This window comes from Diadema antillarum, unplaced genomic scaffold (assembly GCF_040938485.1).
Source record: "Diadema antillarum isolate AM-2024a unplaced genomic scaffold, OU_Dant_1.0 scf00000037, whole genome shotgun sequence".
Lineage (NCBI taxonomy): Eukaryota > Metazoa > Echinodermata > Echinoidea > Diadematoida > Diadematidae > Diadema > Diadema antillarum.
This window is the reverse complement of record NW_027270926.1, coordinates 506,877-526,793: the sequence shown is the minus strand read 5'-3', so window position 1 is coordinate 526,793 and position 19,917 is coordinate 506,877. Positions and strand designations below refer to the sequence as shown.

Here is a 19,917-nt window from a genome sequence, read left to right as displayed (position 1 = left end):
ATTTAATAAGCAAAAAATGACAAGAATTCCATGTTTTGTAAGCTTAAATACAAAAATTTTCGACTCGCTCGCTGCGCTCGCTCGCCATAATTTATCTAACTTTATTACATTTAAATCACCCTCAAAAGACCCCTTTTAAGTCCTTGAACAGGCATATCATGTAGACTTTTTTTTAAGTCCCTACCGGGATGGGGTTGGGGTTGAACACTTTTTTCAGAAATATAGGGGCGCAATTTTCGCGCTTGCCCCGGGCGCCGTTTTCCCTCTACGCCACTGGATGTCAGATCAAAGAGGTTCAAGAGATGGAGTCACAACCTTTGATTCCATGTTTGATGCCGCCGCCGAAAAATATTTCAACTAGCCTGTGTGCGCGCCAAACTGAAGCTGCCCAACACAACTAGAAGACAATATAGATTCATGTGTCATCAAACCGATCATAATGTCCCTTTGTAGGATTGTTGATGTCATTGCATAATGACCAGCCCCTTTCCGAGGGAGGTAACTTTTCGCTGTCGTTTTTAAAAGAAGAGCGGTTAAAGGGGAAGGCTAGTAACTGATCAGTGGGAATCAGTGGAAATGCTGGGAGATGATTGTTCCAATCCTTATGGGATTCATTCAAGAGTTCATTGTATATCTATTGTTGTGTGAAAATGATTTGCTTCAGAATGGTCTCATATTCAAGTAATGCGCAGTTTAATGCTTCCAGGTTAGCGTCCCTGGTCAGTGACGGAGCATTAATCTGCACATTACTTTCGTAAGAATATGAGACCGTTCTGAAGCAAATCATTTTCACACAACAATAGATATATACAATGAACTCTTGAATGAATCCCATAAGGATTGGAACAATCATCTCCCAGCATTTCCACTGATTCCCACTGATCAGTTACTAGCCTTCCCCTTTAAGGTTAGGCCTAATTACAGGCCTACATGATACAGACACGAGGATGAGCAACTTGAAAAAAATGCCCCCCCCCAAAAAAAAAAAAAAAAAAAAAATTGAACCAAAATCAAAATTATTCAACTTTCAGAGCTACCAAGTCTCACGCATTCACGGTGAGACTCACGAATTTAGGGTCCGTCTCACGATCAGTCACGCATGGTACCCATTTTTCTCACGCATCGGGACATAGCTCAAAGGATTGAAGTGATAGTTGCAATGAAGGTATATTTCCCTTTCGTCTTTCAAAATAATTAAAAAAAAAGAAAAAAAGAAAAAACTCAAGTATGCACCAGATCGCACCATTAAGAGCTGAAAAATTGAAAAAGGTCCCTACCGCTGGAGGGGGGAATCCACCCTTCCCCCTGCTCGGTCGCTTCGCTCCCTCGCGCGCGCATGCGTGCGAGCACCGAGACGCCCAGTCATGAAAGTCTCACTCTTAATTTTTTTTTTTTTGAACTTGGCATCTCTGGGGGTATGCATATACGGGGCCCCGAGGATTTAGCACCCAAGATTTACATGTGACCCAAGATGGCACACTAGGTACACCCTGGGTCCCATCAGGGTAGGGCCTAATATAGGCCTAGGCCTATATATGTGGCTAATATTTTGGCAAACGGTGAGTTATTCCATATCGGGGCTTTAGCCTTTATGGAATAGGCCTACCTCATTATGAATAGGCCTAACCACAGCTTGCCCACCAGCAATGACAGGAGACACTTGCACGTTGAGTTGATGGAAACCTGACATCAAACCTCTGTTATGAGCAGTCCACTTAGCGTGTAGATTTTGTGTTTATTTCTTCGATTAACAGCCCTAGTTAGGTGGCACATCTTCGTACGTATTCTACCTATTAAATACCATGTATAAACATAATACCTCCTCCCACCACCACCACCACTGACCTACACATAGAGAACTATACATCCCCCTCTATTCACTTTAGAATGAATATACTCGATAGAGCAAAAATCTTATTCTCAAGGTGGATATATTATTTTGTGCATTGTTCTAACTACTCTGTTGATCTTTGTCCCTCGGCTGGATATAGGCATTTACATAATTACTCGGCAGACAAGCGTAAGTTAGAAATGGTGAGATCTATTACAGCTTCTGTAAGGGGAGCTCTCCCAACTAAACATGTTAGTTGAGTGAATGCAGTATATGAAAAGAACAGTTCAGTATATAAGGTTTGAAGAAAATTGCACAATGAATTCTGTCAAAATTATGCATTTTTGAAATTTGGGTGTTGTTTTCCCTGACCTGTGCAGCAATTTAAGCCACCTCTTTTTTGTCCATCCAGATATTTCATTCCACTGTAGGGCTAGGCCCTACTGATTTCTTATATTTCGTAGACATATGTGCTGCGTGAAGTCTTGCTGTGTTTTTCCAATCTTTTTTCTTCACCAGATCTGCAATATTTATAGATGGAGAAATACATGTATTATTCACGGAATTACAATCTTCATATAAAAATGTGTTACACAAGTTATTCATCAGAACAGATTGAATTATTGAGAGATACAGGCATGTGACATTATTTGAACATATGACTGTAGAAAGGAATGCATAGTTACACATAGGGTTAAAAAAAAATACTTTTTTTTTTTTAAAGCCTACATGCTATCTCTTATAGGTTTTGGTCTGCTTTTTTTTCGTAGCTAGAGGGTCATACAGAGTTTAAAACTATCAAAATGAATATGGTTCAAAGGGGAATAAGAGAGAGAGTGTGTATTTTATCAGGGTTTTTTTAATTTATTTATTTATTTATCTATTCATCTATTTATCTATCTATCTATCTATTAGCATCAGGAGTAAATAAATTGAATTGAATTGAATTGCTAGATTTCTAAAAGCGCCGTCTTGTTAATACCCAAGCTGGCTAGCATGACGAGATCAAAGCAGGAATTTAAAGCATGTTGAAAGTTTTTGTGACGCATTCGACAGAAACAGGTGTTTTTAATAACGAGCGATTAGTCCATGTGCAGTAGGTCCAAATCAAACTACGTTGTATAGAAGCGCAAGCGCACTTAGTAAAATACTCATGGGCAACGGTAAAATTTAGCTTGTCGAATACTCTACAGTCCGCGCGCCATAGGAAAATTCGGTCAATTTGCAGTCGATGAAGCTTCGAAGTGCGCCCTCTCAACCTTGTATCTTTCTTTTGAGTTGTTGCAGCCGTGCAGGAAAGATGAGGTACAGACTGACACCTTAAAAATCTGTCCTCATCGAGTCAGATAGGGGACATTTTTTATTCAAAAACTAATTATGACATTGCTTGATGATATGCTTAATATATAATTTGGTGTATGTCCAAAAATGAATACGAAAGGGGTGATCAACGTAGTTTAACCGTGGGTTTCGTATGTTACGCCCCGTGACCATTTCCCATACGTTCTAAATAGAGCCTACGTGGCCACAAGACACACACGCGACCGGTACGCGTATGTATAAAATAACGTAATTACAATAATTGTAGTTCTGCGGTCGTATGAGAGCGAGAGTGCGAGAGTGTATTGTATTACCGAACGCCTATTTTTTTTTCCTCTGAATTCTGTTCTAGGAGCAAAAGTAGCTGCCAAAGTCCTGAAAATTAAATTAACAAATTTTGCAACATGATGTGAATTTTTAATATTCACTCCTCAGAAAGCCGTGTGTGTTGTGCACATATATGCTTGTGTGTCTACCATCCAGCCAGCGGCAGCGTCTAGCGTTGACCGAAAGATCGGTCTGTATCTGTCCGTCGGGGAATGTTCCGCGGAGACTGCGTCTGGCTTCACGGATCCCCTCCGTATACAGACCGAAGTCAATGATCCCAGCTCCTGTGTGGAGCAACGCGCACAGATCAAACGTTACGATAAACCAAATTTCAGACAGCTTTTTTACATTCAAGCAAGTTTGACATGACATGACACATTATGCAGCAATATTTGGGGTTAATTTCTCACATTTTGCAATCGAAATACTCACAGTAACGCGGTTATAATGCAGAAATTTTATCCATATCGCAACATCGCCGTTCGCTAGCTGTAGGTCGCCATTTTGAATATGTAAACCAATCACATGCGAGGTACTTTATTTAGTAAAAAAAATACGTAGAAACTACCTCGCATGTGATTGGCTAATAGATTCATACTGTATGTTTCTGCAGTTTGAACGTGACGACGCGACGGGCTGGTTGATGTGTGTTTTGCGTTGAAAATTCTACCGAAATATTGGATTATTCATTAATCTGGTGAGTGTAGTCTATTCTTGAATAGTTGATTTAACTATTCAAGCTTAAATTTGCCGACCTAGGGCCGTGAATTAGACGCAATCGAGAAGGGTGAGGTACCTCACCCAATTTTCCATAGAGACAGTGGTTAAGAACATCCACACAGCAATGGGTACTACAACCTTCCGTCTGTCTACGGAGGACAGCGTTAATGGCAACTAGAGATTGTAATTTGTCATCACTGACAAAGTATTAAGGTGATCCGATTTTTTTTTAATCAATGATTCGAGTCCTGATCGTAATAGGCATGACCATACAAGTTTCATCTGTGTTTAGAGACATTGGCCGTGTGAGGTTTGGATTCTCATTTAGAAAAGGGAGTCATATCTGCCATCTTTGGTACCAATTCTGTATACACTGAATAACGAAGATACAGCAACGAATACATATGACCTTTGACCCACCTTTACACTCCCAAGATGGCATCTGAGGAAAAAGTGGTTATTTTGTGAAATGATTCTTGCGACATCGTCTATATTCGTGTGCAAAATATGGCAAAGATAGGACAGGTATTCACCAAGATGCAAAATGCAAAGTCTTAGGTACAACATAAAATCTGGGAGAAATTCACCGAAGGGTAAGTGAGAGCTAGTGCTCGATAAAGAAAAGCATGTCGATTTTCACATTAAAAAAAAATCCCTCCCATAGAGATAACACGTCATAACGAAAATACAGAAAGAAGTACATATGACCTTTGACCTCACTTTGCACACCCAAGATGGCGTCTGAGCAAAAAGTGGTTATTTTGTGAAATGATCCTTGTTACATGGTCTTTGTGTGTGCAAAATATGGGAAAGATAGGACATGTATTCACCAAGATACAGGATGAAACATTTATGACCTTTGACCCTAATTTACATACCCAAGATGGTGTCTGATCAAGTAGTTGTTATTTTATGAAATAATGTACGTGACATGAACTAAACATGTGCAAAATATGGGATTGATAGCCATTGTTGTTGTTCATCTATTGCACAGAAAGTAGTAGAAAGAAAGAAAAATAAAGAAAAAAATATGTTATTTTATAGAAATTTGAAGGAGAAGCATAAAAAAATCAGAAAAAGATAAAGTTAGGAAGGGAGATTAAGAATAACTAAAGAAAAAGAAGAAAAAAAGTGTTTAAAAAAATGAAAAAAAATATTGGCAGGGGTGAGCCTCGAACCAGGGACCTTAGGATTACGAGTCGGATGCGCTATGCAATGACCTATTTCATGCTCCATAGGCCCTGTGTATTAAGCAAAATGACGCTGCATCGAAGCCACGTGCCATTTTCAACCAAGTTTTTCGACGTGATGCCGACGTCGTATAAAAAAATGAAGGGCACACTTACGATAGCCCAAAGTCTCAGCTACAACATATTAAAATCTGGGAAAAATTCACCGAAGCAAAAGTGAGCTAGTGCTCGAAAAAGAGAGTCATGTCAATTTTCACTGCCAGAAAAACTGCTCTCCCATAGAGATAACACGTAAACTGGTCAAATTCTACAAGGATACATTCAATCCATTTTTACGAGGCGATGACGTCATCCAATCAAAATGTTGTTTTTACATTAATGAAAGAACATTTCATAAGCTACAACATACTGAAATATGGGAGAAAATTAGCAGAGGATAAGTGAGATACGCTCGAGTAAACTTGTAATTTGATGACGTCATTTTGAAAATTTACTTTTTTTACTTTATTAAGAAATTTGATATCTTTTAATCATTTTGTCAGCATTGCCTACCCATGAAATGACATGTACAACTCATCAGCTTTCAATATATGTAAAGAAAATGGGGGGTCACCGTCCATCCTGACGAGTAAAATCGGATTTAAAATTGGCAGTTTTTTGGCATAGTTGCACTGTATATCGCCATTGACGCGCGCGCGGAATTTCAACTTTGACGGCCCCGTATGACGTCATATTGAGTCGGATTGACTTGAAACGTGGTATAAATATTCCTTGACATTTCAGACATGCGACCAAAGTGAAAAAACTGGAAATTTCAATTGCATATGAGCTGTGCGTGCATATATGCGCGCGCGCGTACGCGTCCGTCCGATTTTTTCAATTTTTCAAAAAATGCTCCAAATGGTCTGAAACGTGTGCAAAAAAATTTTGAGCTCGATTGGAGCATACAAATATTTCAACGCGCGCGTACGCGCACGTTTTAAGAGAAAATATGAATTTTGAGAACATGAGTAGAATGCGCATAACTTTAAATATATGTGACGTAAATTTCATTGAAAAATTCTATTTCATTAATGAGATATGATTGAGAATGTGTTTTCATATAATGACGTTATAGTGACGTCACGGTCGACTGATCACAATGATACATTAGATTTGCCGTCTTTGGGACATGATGCATACATGATATAATTTTGAAATTGACAGGCAGCGGACTTTCTGAGCTAACCTCTGCACAACTTTTGAGGAGAAATAAAGAAGAAGAAGAAAAACAAAGAATCCGTACAGATACAGAAGGTGATCCGAGAGGATACTCGGATCACCTAATAAGAGTCCTCCGGACAGACGGATCTTTCTGTCTACGTCTAGCGCAGCCACACACACACCACCCGAGTAACGAGTGTGCACGTGTGTTGTATAAAATTGTACATTGTATTTGTATGGCCCGTGTTGGGGATACAGCTACAGACGCTTGTTGTGTATGCTTGGGTGATCCGCACCTCGTCATGTATAGTTAATTTTTGTTCATATTTGAGTCACAATTCGTCACTGAAATTCTATGAAATCCCCTTCACATACAGGAAAAATGCTGAAAATTCCAATGGAATCACATGTTCACTGATCGATATCGGAAATTTGCAGCTATCGTCGCCGAATAGTTGTGCGCTAAGGAAGGGGCCCCTCAACTCGTCACCAGCGTTCCCATAGACTTAGCACGTAAAAGACGTGTGCGGGTGACCGTGATGTTCCCATAGACATACACGTAAAAGATGCGTGCGGGGACAGTGGTGATAGCATTCTAAAACGTTTTCCGATTAAAATTTCAGATTTTCGCGAAAAACTGTTCGGTTTTCACCACAATTTGCTTGGTTGTGGTGGCCCTGCCAAGTTTCAAGCGTACTGAACACATTCCCAGTCATAAATTTTTGTTTAGTGTGCTTAGAACAATTTTAAACGTGGTGACGGTATTCAGGCCCCTGATGAGGTGCGGGCACTTCACTATACATGTGTATCCATACACACGGAGATTGTATTGCGTATTAGGAACCCGCTGTGTGTGGCCACATCAGCACGCAATGTAATGCACTTGTCAATGTAATGACTCACCCCACTACCCCCGGACATGGGTGCGTCATTTCCTCGTTTGGTCCGTCAAATTTGTGACCCAGGTGTGCGTCATTTTACCAGCTATGTCCGTCAAATTTTTGACCGAGAGGTGGGTCAAAATCCCATCATTGTTGTCAAATTTTTGACCGAGGGGTGCGTCATGGTACATCACTTGGCTATGGAAAATAACACGCATTATTCTGAACTGAGGGGTGCGTCATGGTATGCACTTGGCTATGGAAAACTGCACGCATTTTTGCACGCTACCAGTACCGGATAGACGTACGTACCGCGAGTGAATTTACAGTGAGCGCTTTCCCGCGGCAAGTGAAAATCAAAGTCGGGAAGCATTTTGGAGTAGGCCTAAGAGGGAAAAATGTTTGCCCGAATCTGGCAAGCAAATGACTTAAAAGCCACCCTTTCTCCTCACATTTTCTTTCCAACAAACTCATGAAATCACGCATACTCAATCTCAAGCCAGACGGACTGTTTAGCGATATAACGATTTCAACCTCACAGTACTAAATAGTAAAATCAAAGATCGTATACGGAATTCCGTATACGATTTTTGGTATACCGTTGCGTGGTGCGTACTGCGCGTACCTGCAGTAGCAGGTAAGTCGAGTGTTAGTGGTGCGCGACTCGCTCGCTAACGCTGTGCAATTCGCAAGTGAGCAGCGTGCTCGTTATTCCTCATCGAACATACATCTTCCATGTTGCATTCAACCGGACTAGAAATGGCCGCGCACATACAGCGCATCTGCAGACAAGTCATATGTATGGCCAGGTGACTATGGATTGCATGCACATACATTCGGAATATCGTAGCAGCAGAGTGATGTACGGTGAATGACGGTACGGTGCTTACAGGGCCAGGGTAAGGGAAACTTGCCGAAACTTTGACAAATTGTGTTTACGAACCGAAAGAATATGAAATTGCTTGAATAAAGCGTATGCAAAAATCCTTTCAGTATTTACGGGGGTGCGTCAAATGTACCGAGGATGTCCATCAAAAAAGTGACCTAGGTGTTCGTCAAAAACCCCGTGTTGTCCGTCAAAAAAGTGACTGTGGTGTTCGTCAAAAACCCCGTGTGGTCCGTCAAAAAGTGACTGTGGGGGTGCGTCAAAAACCCCGTGTGGTCAGTCAAAAAATGACCATGACGCACCCATGTCCGGGGGTAGTGGGGTGCGTCATTACATTGACAAGTGCATAACGACCGCTTAGCGATCAAGATGAAGTAGACCTCTAAGGCTCTATGGCAATTACCTCCTCATGTCAATCACATGTAGTTCTACTTCTAGACAACTTTATTCTCCTAATTTTTTCCCACTCCATTCTCATTGTCTTTGTTGCTATGTGGATTTGAAATAAATAGGGTAAAACCCCCAGTATTCGGTCATTTAAACTTTTCTGCAATATTTTTTATAATTAGAATAATACAGTTACAGTATAGTGCCTATGCCTACATTGACATAAATCATATCTACAGCAATGTATGTTAAATATATCAAATTTCTTTAGTCTCTATTTTTATTTCATTGAAAACAGAAAATTTCACAAAATCCCCATATATATATCGGCTTGAAAAATTTCCAGAGTAGACTCTACGGTCACTGCGATCAGAATTCGGTCTGGTGAAATGCGCATTCAAACAAAGTCAATGCGCACTCAAGGCCACTGAAAAATGTGCTGCGCTATACCTTGTTGGTGCAAAATTGCATCAGGGACGTAGAGGTACCCATTGGTGACCAAATTCTTGCAAGTCGGCACTTGCATTCAACCCTAGTATGTTGAGTCACTGCATCAACATGTACGGAAATTTTTTTTTTCGTTGGCATTTTTGCGGATACAATCACACTCTTGCAATAAGCAAAAAGTCTTGCACGAGAACGGCATATTTTCTTATTTTTAGTGCTTTTTCAGCGACCTTTACTATAAAAACAGGGCTTAATTTGCATGCGCTTTGGAAAAGTTGCGCTGATTGTGCATTTTTTACTGCAAAATTTGGGGTTTTGGATGGATTTTTGGAGGGGACGAAGGGACTTTCCTGTTGTGAACAACAGTGCCAGTATGTGGATTGATGTGATTTGCCTGTGTTTTGACAGTAGAACTTTACTGGCTCTCGATAAGTGGTAAGTGACTGAATTCTTGTGGGTGACCGAATACTGGTAGGCTTAACCTAGCAAAGTTTCAATTGAATGATTTTGGGGGACTTTCAATTGATTACAAATTTTTATAAGATTCCACAGTTTAAATTTTGTTTGCCACATAATGAATAAGAATCATGAACTAATGTGAATTTTATTGGTCAATTTATGTATCTTCTGCAGTAAGGTTACTAGAGATTTGCTCTACGAGGCTGTGCAGGAGGTCCAGAAGGGCTCTCAGGAGAAGAAGAGGAAGTTTGTGGAGACGGTGGAGCTGCAGGTCAACCTCAAGAACTATGACCCCCAGAAGGATAAGCGTTTCTCCGGAACCGTCAAGTAGGAACAGAGGACCAATTATCACTCCTGAACCTGGCTAGTGCTGCTAGTCAGGGAGTTGGCTTGGCAGCCCATGTCATGCTTTCCACACCTGTGTGCTTCTATCTTTCTCTTATAGTTTCTCTGTTTTGTATCTCCTCCCACCCCCCCCCCCCTTTGATCTTTGTTTTCATTTCATGTCTTGTCATTTTTTTCTCCCCTTTGTGTTCCTCATGCTGATGTGAGGTGTTGCCAGCCAACGGACCTCTACCCAGGGTCTTAAATCAAATGGGAAGGCTTTAAGCCGCTATAAACATGTGAGGTAGTTTGTTTGTCATGTGTACAGCTGTATAATCTTTGACACTGGCATTGCAGTGGATGATCAAGAGAGAAGTCATTTTTCTTTCATAAGCACTGCCATATCACTTCACCAGTTGTTCATAGGAAAATAGTGTTCTGATATAATCTGAACCTTTGTGCATTCAAGGATGTCATCGCATGTATTAACTGAAGTTCACATTTTGATGAACACAACTGCTTAGCTCTAGAATTACACTGAGAATGCACACTGGTCTTCATTTGAAATAAGAACAACTTGTCAAAGGAGAACGTGGCTTATTAAAAGATTTGACAACATACATAGGTCTTCAACTGAGGTCTTGTAAAGTTGACTCATGATTATCCAAATTGCTATCAGTTAGTATTATCTGTGTCACTTTTTGTCCCCGCCGAACGAGTTCGAGCAGGGGACTATGAAACGGGCTCCGTACGTGTGTGTGTCCGTCCGTGCGTCCGTCCGTGCGTCCGTCCGTGCGTCCGTGTGTGATCAAAATGTTCAATTTGCTACTTCTCTGTCATTTATGAGCCAATTTTGATTCTGTTTGCTTTATATGATAGCACTACATGGGAGCTTTAAAACTTGTACACAGAATTTCAGTTGTGACCTTTGACCTTGACCTTTGACCTATATTGTACATTTTGCTACAAAATGCTACTCCTTCGCCATTTCTAACCCGATTTCGATTCCGTTTGCTTTATGTGATGGCACTAGGTGAGGGCTTCAAAACTTCTACACAGAATTTTGACCTTTGACTTCTTTGACCTTTGACCTTGATTTTTGACCTATATTGTACATTTTGCTACAAAATGCTACTCCTTCGCCATTTCTAACCCGATTTCGATTCCGTTTGCTTTATATGATGGCACTAGTTGAGGGCTTCAAAACTTCTACACAGAATTTTGACCTTTGACTTCTTTGACCTTTGACCTTGATTTTTGACCTATATTGTGCATTTTGCTTCAAAATGCTACTCCTTCGCCATTTCTAACCCGATTTCGATTCCGTTTGCTTTATATGATAGCACTAGGTGAGGGCTTCAAAACTTCTACACAGAATTTTGACCTTTGTCTTCTTTGACCTTTGACCTTGATTTTTGACCTATATTGTACATTGGCTACAAAATGCTACTCCTTCGCCATTTCTAACCCAATTTTGATTCCATTTGCTTTATGTGATGGCACTAGGTGAGGGCTTCAAAACTTCTACACAGAATTTTGACCTTTGACTTCTTTGACCTTTGACCTTGATTTTTTACCTATATTGCACATTTTGTTACAAAATGCTACTTCCGGCGGGGACATATATTACGCACCGCGTAATTTCTACTTTTCCTTGTTTTGAAGTAGTTCAATTTTGCCTAAATGTCAGCTATGTCACTGGGAACTGTATTGTCAGTGAAAAATCCCTTTCCCACATTATCCAATGTTGTAGCATGAGAGGACTGAAGCAAAACATGGCAGAAATAGAATATATGTCTAAAACATGCAGGGGATGAAGAGCAAAAACCAGTGGAAATGGGGAAAATGAGAGTAAGAGCTGGACAACAGTGCTACCTTGTTATGAATATTACCTATGCCAGGGACCTCATTATGATGAGCACCCAGAAACCATGACATTAATTTCTAAAACCTGGTAATATCGGGTTTCTCACTGTGTCAGGCGCAAAAACAAGGAAATGTATAGAGTTGAGACCTGCAAAATTACCTTTATGTGTGAGGGTATTGTTGTTTCTGACCTCTTTTTGAGATTCCTCTGTGTATGTTTGACTTGTGTTCCAGCAATGTCTCTCCACCCCCCCCCCCCCCCCACACTCGTGAACATGAATTTTGAAATTTGAAATTCACTTCTAGTGGTGATAGACAACCGTGATAACATGTTGGTCTGGTGTGATTTTGCTGTTGCTAGGCTTAAGCACATTCCCCGTCCCAAGTTCTCCATGTGCATCCTGGGAGATCAGCAGCACATCGATGAGGCCAAGGCCAATGGCATCCCCTGCATGGACGTCGAAGCCTTGAAGAAGCTCAACAAGAACAAGAAGCTCGTCAAGAAGCTCGGTGAGTCGAGAGAAGTCACTGTCAATTTGGGTTGATGTAGGCCATCAGATGACTGATGTGACCAGAAAGTTGTGGTTCTCATTTAATTCTCTGCTTGTGAAGCTTGCAACAACCTGTGGCAGAGATACAGATTGCAATCTAGGGGAAAATTTTTTTTCCCTCTTAACCCGTTGAGGACGAGTCCAGAGTATACTCAGGAAAGCGTCTTTGGGAAATGTGTGTTGTAGCAAAATCAAACCGTCCTCAATGGGTTAACACAATGGCACAGACTCTTAAAGTGAAAAGCACATTGGGCTGTTCTAGAGTAGGGTTCACTGTCTGATTGTTATTTGAGTACAACACCTCCATTGCTATAAATTATGAATTGGGGGAGTTTGTAAAAATTTGCCTGTTTGTTCCCAGACCTGCAATGAAAGTTTCAATAATGGTACAAAATGGCATGTCTAAACATTTTGTAGCAATAGCAAATTTAGCAATAGCTTATGTGGTGCAGTTATTGCATATGATACTTGGAATAGCAAAATTTGTTATGCTCAAGTGCTGTTGGCTGTGCATTCAATGATGTTTTGCATGTATTACCTGAAATACAGTTGGTGATTAACAACTCTGCTAGCTCTAGAATTACACTGAGAATGCACAGATAAGTGTAGATGAATCACACACCCATCGTAACGGTAAATGTTATCTCGACTACAGAATGGGCCATAGCTAGGCAGATATTTAATGTACAGTGCACTCCCGTTATAACGAAATGCTCAGGACCGGCAGTTTTCTTTCGTTATAACGAAATTTCGTTATAACCGAACAAATACAATATAATAACGAAAACAAGGAAGCCACGCGTATATGATATTCTGTTCGTTGAATACTCGTCATACACTGGAAAGCTATGTGAACAATAAAACAAATCGTTAATCTATTTCAGATTATTGTACTACAATAACGCAAGTTCCCCTTGGAAACTGTGCGTGACACACCAAGCGAACACATAGTGATGTGACGCTGTAAATGCCTTGTTCCGCTACGTATTTTCGAAAGCGATCTGCATTTCGTTATAACGGAGCACATTTCTTTTGTTTTTCTTTGTCAGTGGTGCTCGGAAAAGACTTTGTTATAACGAAAATTTCACTATAACCGTGTTCGTTATAAGCGAATTGTGTACCATAGACTTTAATGACGATAATTTTGGGACCAGAAGTTTTACTTCGTTTTAACGAAATTTCGTTATAATCGTGTTCGTTGTAACGGGAGTGCACTGTATAAGCCGAAAACAGGATATCGAGTTGCTGTCCTGACTCCCACATGCCTGGTGAATAGACGAACTGAAGGGTAAAAGCACTTGAGAGGCAAGTTTGGCAAGGTTGAGTGGAAAATGAATTGTTGGCAAGAAAAATCCTACTTTCTAATATCCGGGCTATGGCTCTTGTGTTCATGGTTTAAATTCCTGTTGAGGGCAATTCTTTCACCATTATCTTGAATACTTATTTCTGACAACACATTTTCTGTTACAATTCGTCTACATGTTATTTTATTTTTACCTGTTCATTCCATTGAATAGCCAAGCGCTATGATGCATTCCTGGCCTCCGACTCCCTGATCAAGCAGATTCCCCGAATCCTGGGACCGGGACTGAACAAGGCGGGTAAATTCCCAACACTCCTCACCCACTCTGACTCCATGGTCGCCAAGGTGGAAGAGGTGAAGGCAACCATCAAGTTCCAGATGAAGAAGGTGAGTTGGTAGAAGCAAGACCCCATCGGAGAATATTCCATGATATACTGAAGGTCACGGACATTACATGCTCCAATCACTGGAATCTATGTGTACAGCGTGCAGCTGGTTAACAGAGATGCCAGCTATTACTTTTTGGCAGTTGTGCTGTTTTTTGCAAAAATGCTGCAAGTTCATGGATTCTTTTAAATAATTTCATTGCATTGAAAAAAAAAAAAGTGCCATGTCAGCCCTCAGAACACTGCAGTACTGTTTGTAAGGTTGGCATCCCTCGGATAAGGTGCTGCATCTGGCCTGTACATATATGGGCTACTGAACTTCATTTATGATGTGTGCTTTAAAGGGACAGTACAGTATTGGTGGAAATGAAAATTGGGCTTTTAACTTTTTGCAAGATACCAAGAAAACACTTATGATAAAGTACAGAGCATACCATTTCAAAAGGAATTCAAAGTTTATTTGATGAAAATCGGGTTTGGAATGACTGAAACATCCAAAAACAAAGTAAAACAAAGCGATCGTAAGTGTGGGTCCCACACTTTATAAGAATCACTCTTTTTTGGATATCTCAGCCATTTTAAAACCAATTTTTATCAAATAAACGTTGAATTCCTCGTAGAATTACATGCTCTTTCATATTTCATAAGAGGTTTCTCATTATCTCACCAAAAAAGTTAGAAACTTGAAATTAGGTCTCAACCAAAACTGTACGATCCCTTAACTCTTTATGTGCTATGGTGTAAACCCCCTGTGTGCCACATTATTCTGAGACAGCAACGTAGTCATGCTTTGGGGGAAACATTCTGCATAAATTCAATAGATTTCAGTTACCCTGGTCACGTAATGAGCAAAGGTGTAGAGAAAATGCCACAAGCTTCCCTTTGTTGTAAATTGTATAACAAATCAATGACCGATCTTGTTTGGAATAACCAGTAGTTACATTATTGTAAAGGCATGACTTTTGCACACAAAACAGTGCCTGAAACTTAGAATTTACTGGCAAATCCGGTCGGGAACACCACTTGATAACCAATCAGCACATAAAATGCAAGCTACATTGTACATGTGATAGGAATTGAATCTCGAGAAATGCTTTCATTGCACTGCGACATTTGGCGATTTATTTGTGGGTTTGAGCAGAATATGCGAAGTTGGTACGCCGTCGACCGAGTCAGACATGCGAACGTGGCACATGAAGAGTTAATAGGCACCGTACAACTGTCAGATTTGGCAATTTATTTCATTTTTTGGTGCATGTGCCTATACTGAGTGATATAATATAAGCCAAGACACTTGTATTTTCACAAGGGTTAGAATTAGATGTGGACTCATGAACAGATACTGTTAAGGACCGGTGAAATTAAAATTTTGATGAAGTTCTCAAAGTGAAAAGGGCATCAGACTATTTGTGGTGTAGACAGTAATAGTATTCTACATAGAACTACAGGTCTTACATGTGACTGTTTTATTGAACTAAACAAATGAAATGTAGATTATAAGGTTGATTTTTGCCAGCAAGCCAGTATCAGTGACATAGCAAAGCCATATCTCTTACAAGTCCAGAGTTTGTGGCAGCCCATTACAGTTCTTCAACAAATTATGTGAGATTATGTCTGGTGGGTTACTGTGCATGTTGACTCATGGTCACAGAATAGCTGCACATATCTTTTGAGTAATCCATGTTTCACTGTGGACCCTCTCTAGGTTCTGTGCCTGGCCGTGGCAGTGGGACACGTTGAGATGGAGGAGGATGACCTGGTCAGCAACATCAACCTTGCGATCAACTTCCTCGTCTCCCTGCTGAAGAAGAACTGGCAGAACGTGCGCTCCCTGTACATCAAGAGCACCATGGGCCGCCCACAGCGCATCTACTAAGAGCTCTACCACTGCTATTATCATCATACCAAAATGATTGAATGAATACACTGCAATTAGTAACATCTGTGGACTCTCTAGCAAAAAGACAGGATTGGTTTATGCTTGACTTTGCCAGCACATTAACCCAACTGAGACAAGACATGATCCTGTAACATGCATTTGATGTGATGATAATAAACTGCAGCAAAATGCAAGAGCAGACAAGAATGGCGTTGTTCTTTTCAAAAAGTCCAAGAGTTAGTATGGATGAAATGTTTGGATGCAAGTCATTTCTGTATGAAACTGCATTTGAAGAACATAAATGAAATGTTCTCGTTGGCCTAAATACTGTATACGCCAAATATTTCACGAGGTTTTTATGCCTCCGCCACGAAGTGGTGCCGGAGGCATTATGTTTTCGGGTTGTCCGTCCGTACGTCCGTCCGCTTTCGTTTACGCGATAACTTGAGTAATATTGACTGAAATTTTACCAAACTTGGTCCAAGTATGAAGTATGATGGGGCAATGATTTGACCAGATTTTGGGTGAAATCGGATAAAGGTCAAAGGTCAAGGTCAAATCATGAAATTGTATCCGTTTACGCGATAACTCAAGACGGTATTGAGCAAATTTCACCAAACTTTGTTGGAGGATGATGTATGATGGGACAATTACTTGATTAGTTTTTCAGTGAAATCAGACAGAGGTCAAAGGTCAAAGATCAAGGTCAAATCCTAAAATTTATCTGTTTACGTGATAACTCAAAACTGGATGAAGCAGCTTTCACCAAACTTGGTCCAAGGATGATGTATGATGGGACAATTAGTTGAGTAGATTCTAGTGACATTGACAAGAGGTGAAAGGTCAAAAGGTCAAGGTCAAATGCTAAAAATGTTGCTATTTCCCCCATATCTATGCAATGCCGCAGTTATTTTCTTGAAACTTAGTGTAGACATGTACTACTGCGTAAAGATTCTCCAGAGAAAGTTTCATGTCACAAGGTCAAAGGTCAAAAGGTCAAAGGTTAGGTGAAAATGTTGCAATATCACTTCTCGCAAATGGTTCAATGTATCTTCATGGAACTTGGTACATATGCATGTACTGACTGGCAGGGATTATCTAGGGAATTTAGGGGTCATGGGTCAATAGTCAGGGGGTCAAAGGTCAAGGTCAACTCCTCAAAATGTTACTATTTCCCTCATATACTAGTATATGCAATGATTGCATATAGTTTTAAAATTTAATATATGTACATGTATTACTTAATGGAGATTCTCTTGGAAATTTCCAGCCAGAAGGTCAAAGGTCAAAGGTTAAGGGTCAAAGGTCAGGTTTAAATGAGAAAAAAAAGATATATTTTGTACTGTAGTTGTAATTACACTCTTTCTTCATACCTTGAAAATTATACTCAATGCATAAACTTATAATAAGGTTGGTCAGAAGTCAAGTAAAAATTTTCAATTCCCCAAATATGTGTACCTGCACTCTTTAATAGACAATTATAGCAAACCCAGTTCGTGGAAAGTGAACATTCAAGATATTTCTGACAAACCTGTTATTTCGATATTTTGCCAGTTATGTGAAACTGTCATCACACATTGTGAAGACATTGTACTATACACCTATTGGGAGAATCATGCATCATGGCGGAGGCATCAGTCGCCGTAGCGACATTTCTAGTTATTTTCATGAATTTCGCGAGTCGGGTGCTATTCAGGAAATTAAAGACATGCGAAAATATTGACTCTGATCCCAATGTGAATGATACGTACGCGTGTACACTTCTCCGTGCAGTACAGGACTCCACGATCGCGAATTTAACCACTCGCTAAATTGTCTGGAATTCACGATTCGCGAAAATTTAGACTCGAAATATATGGCGTATACAGTAGTTTTGGTGGGGGGGGGGGGGATCAATGGCGGTGCCCCACAAAAGCTTGCTGCCTGCTGTGTGGGGCATGTCTTGACAGGAGCTTAGAGACATTGTATTTGCGATTGAGCATTAGTTTCATAGACGCACAACATGCTCCAGCTCTTGAAATCAAGTATCTGGTAACTTGAATGAGGCACGAGGCATTTTCATTTACAACATGCTATGTACATACTGGACAAACTGACCCACACTTCCAGTTTGAGAGCTGATGTGGATATGTGACTGGAGAGTTGATAAGGGGAGGTTGCTAGCTTGGGCCTCTTTTGCTACTGGGAAAGGATGTGTTGGTGTGTGAGTGGTTGGCAATGAAATGTAGCATTGAGACTGAAGTGGAAGTGAGAGGAGGTGAATATGCTGTGTTTGTTTGTCTTGTTTTGTTACGTTTTTTTCAACTGAATGCTTGTTAGGAGCTGGGATTTGTTGCATGTGTGGCTGACTACCCACAGGTTTAAGTACATTGTATTCTTTCAAGGTATGCGTTGAATTTAGTGATACATATATCTGACTGCATCACAAAATCAACAAGAAGTTGCACGCACTGATCTTGCGCGAGGACTCAAAACGGGTGAAAGGGGTCAACCTAGTCAATCTTGAGTTTTTTCAGTTTATTGAAAGAGCATTCCAATTTATCCAAAAGTTTGGGATCATAAAACCAACGGGATATGATGTTTTTAGCAGTTTTTCTTGAACACTTTTTTGTAGAATAGTGTGATCAGGTGTGTCTTGAAGTCCTCTTCATTTCTTAAATATCCCTTACACTCTTCACTTTCAACTAACAACTTTTGAAAGTTAGTACAAAAATGCATTAGTCATCGATAGAATGTGTTAATGGTGCATGGTCAATTTTAGCTTAATCTTATTATCCCTTCATTGCTCTTGCTATGAAGGTGTACATCCTGTTTTTTGTCCCATTGTGCAGAGCACAGCTCGGTAAGATTAAGCACTTGAATACACCCGGTACAGTACTTCCGAGCCTCTTTTCTCTGTACATTGTACATGCTTTTCCAGAGTGTGTGCTTTCTTTCCGATATTTAGGTAGGTTAGGAGAGTCCATTTGAGACTAGTGATACCAGTGGACATCATTATGTTAAAGCTTAAAGTCTGTACTGTCAGAATCTCCTCTTAATTAAAATCCGTATCTGGGGACTTTTTGTTGCTTTTGTGATGCAGGGTCACGTACAAAATGTATTTTACATGCAGATGTGAAGAAGCAGTGCATTTATTAATGGGTTCAAGGGGTGGATTTGAGGGTAGGGTTCATGGTATCAACTAATCTCAAGGCACGGGAACTTGCATCACTTGAACAGAAAATTTCAGTCTGAATGTCTGCTGAATTAGAAAACGACAATGTACCCTTTAATACAGGTAGGACAACATTGGTTACCAGTTGGAGTATGTTTACAGAGACAAACACCACACACAGTGACACACATTTACTCTAGCATGACCTTACTCCCTAGACCATCAGCATGCTGTGTCTTGAAATGCAATTCTACATAGATAATAGGAAAATCAGACTAAACGGACTGTCAAAATTTGTCGGTGGCAAACGGGAAATCATTGGAAAAAAGAGAAAGTGTTTAACATGTTTTCACAGCAATGATGCATTAATTTGTTGGTGACAACCACCTGTGAGGAAATAGGTGGTTTAATAGGTGATGATGTCAACTCACAACTTTCCCATTTACTTTCTGTACCAAAATAAACAAAGATTTTTAAAGAAATGTCGTTGAAAATTTGGCAATTACAACCCATTCCCTGTAACATCTCTATTGCATGGTGTCTACAAAACTTTGATAAGAGAAATGCTCATTATTGTTATAATAATTGATTTCAATACAGTAAACCAAGAAGTAGTGTATGTATACATCAGCCCTGAGACTTGTGAGGCAATGACATCATTACCCAATTTGCATATTGTTGGCTGTGAACAAAAAGGGTGTTATTGCAATTTTGGTGGTATTGGGTTTAATGTTAGTATCCCATTTAGGGCTTGATCTCTACATTATGGTTTCAAATTTAGATCATTTTCATTTTCAGTAAAA

General features: G+C 40.1%; 1 protein-coding gene and 2 non-coding genes across 3 annotated transcripts; all 3 read left to right on the top strand.

Moving 5' to 3' along the window:
• The first annotated feature begins 3,107 nt into the window (after positions 1 to 3,107).
• LOC139708716 (large ribosomal subunit protein uL1-like) lies at positions 3,108 to 16,044 on the top strand. The gene is made up of 5 exons (XM_071620653.1): positions 3,108 to 3,136; positions 9,826 to 9,978; positions 12,203 to 12,351; positions 13,910 to 14,082; positions 15,787 to 16,044. Exons 1-5 carry the CDS (start codon positions 3,132 to 3,134, stop codon positions 15,955 to 15,957), a joined length of 651 nt encoding a protein of 216 aa, XP_071476754.1. The 5' UTR covers positions 3,108 to 3,131; the 3' UTR covers positions 15,958 to 16,044.
• LOC139709429 (small nucleolar RNA SNORD45) lies at positions 10,438 to 10,522 on the top strand. Its single transcript, XR_011709398.1, has one exon. It is a non-coding gene; the product is annotated as a small nucleolar RNA SNORD45 (small nucleolar RNA).
• On the top strand, positions 12,905 to 12,987 carry LOC139709436 (small nucleolar RNA SNORD45). The gene has a single exon (XR_011709399.1). It is a non-coding gene; the product is annotated as a small nucleolar RNA SNORD45 (small nucleolar RNA).
• Positions 16,045 to 19,917: the final 3,873 nt, after the last annotated feature.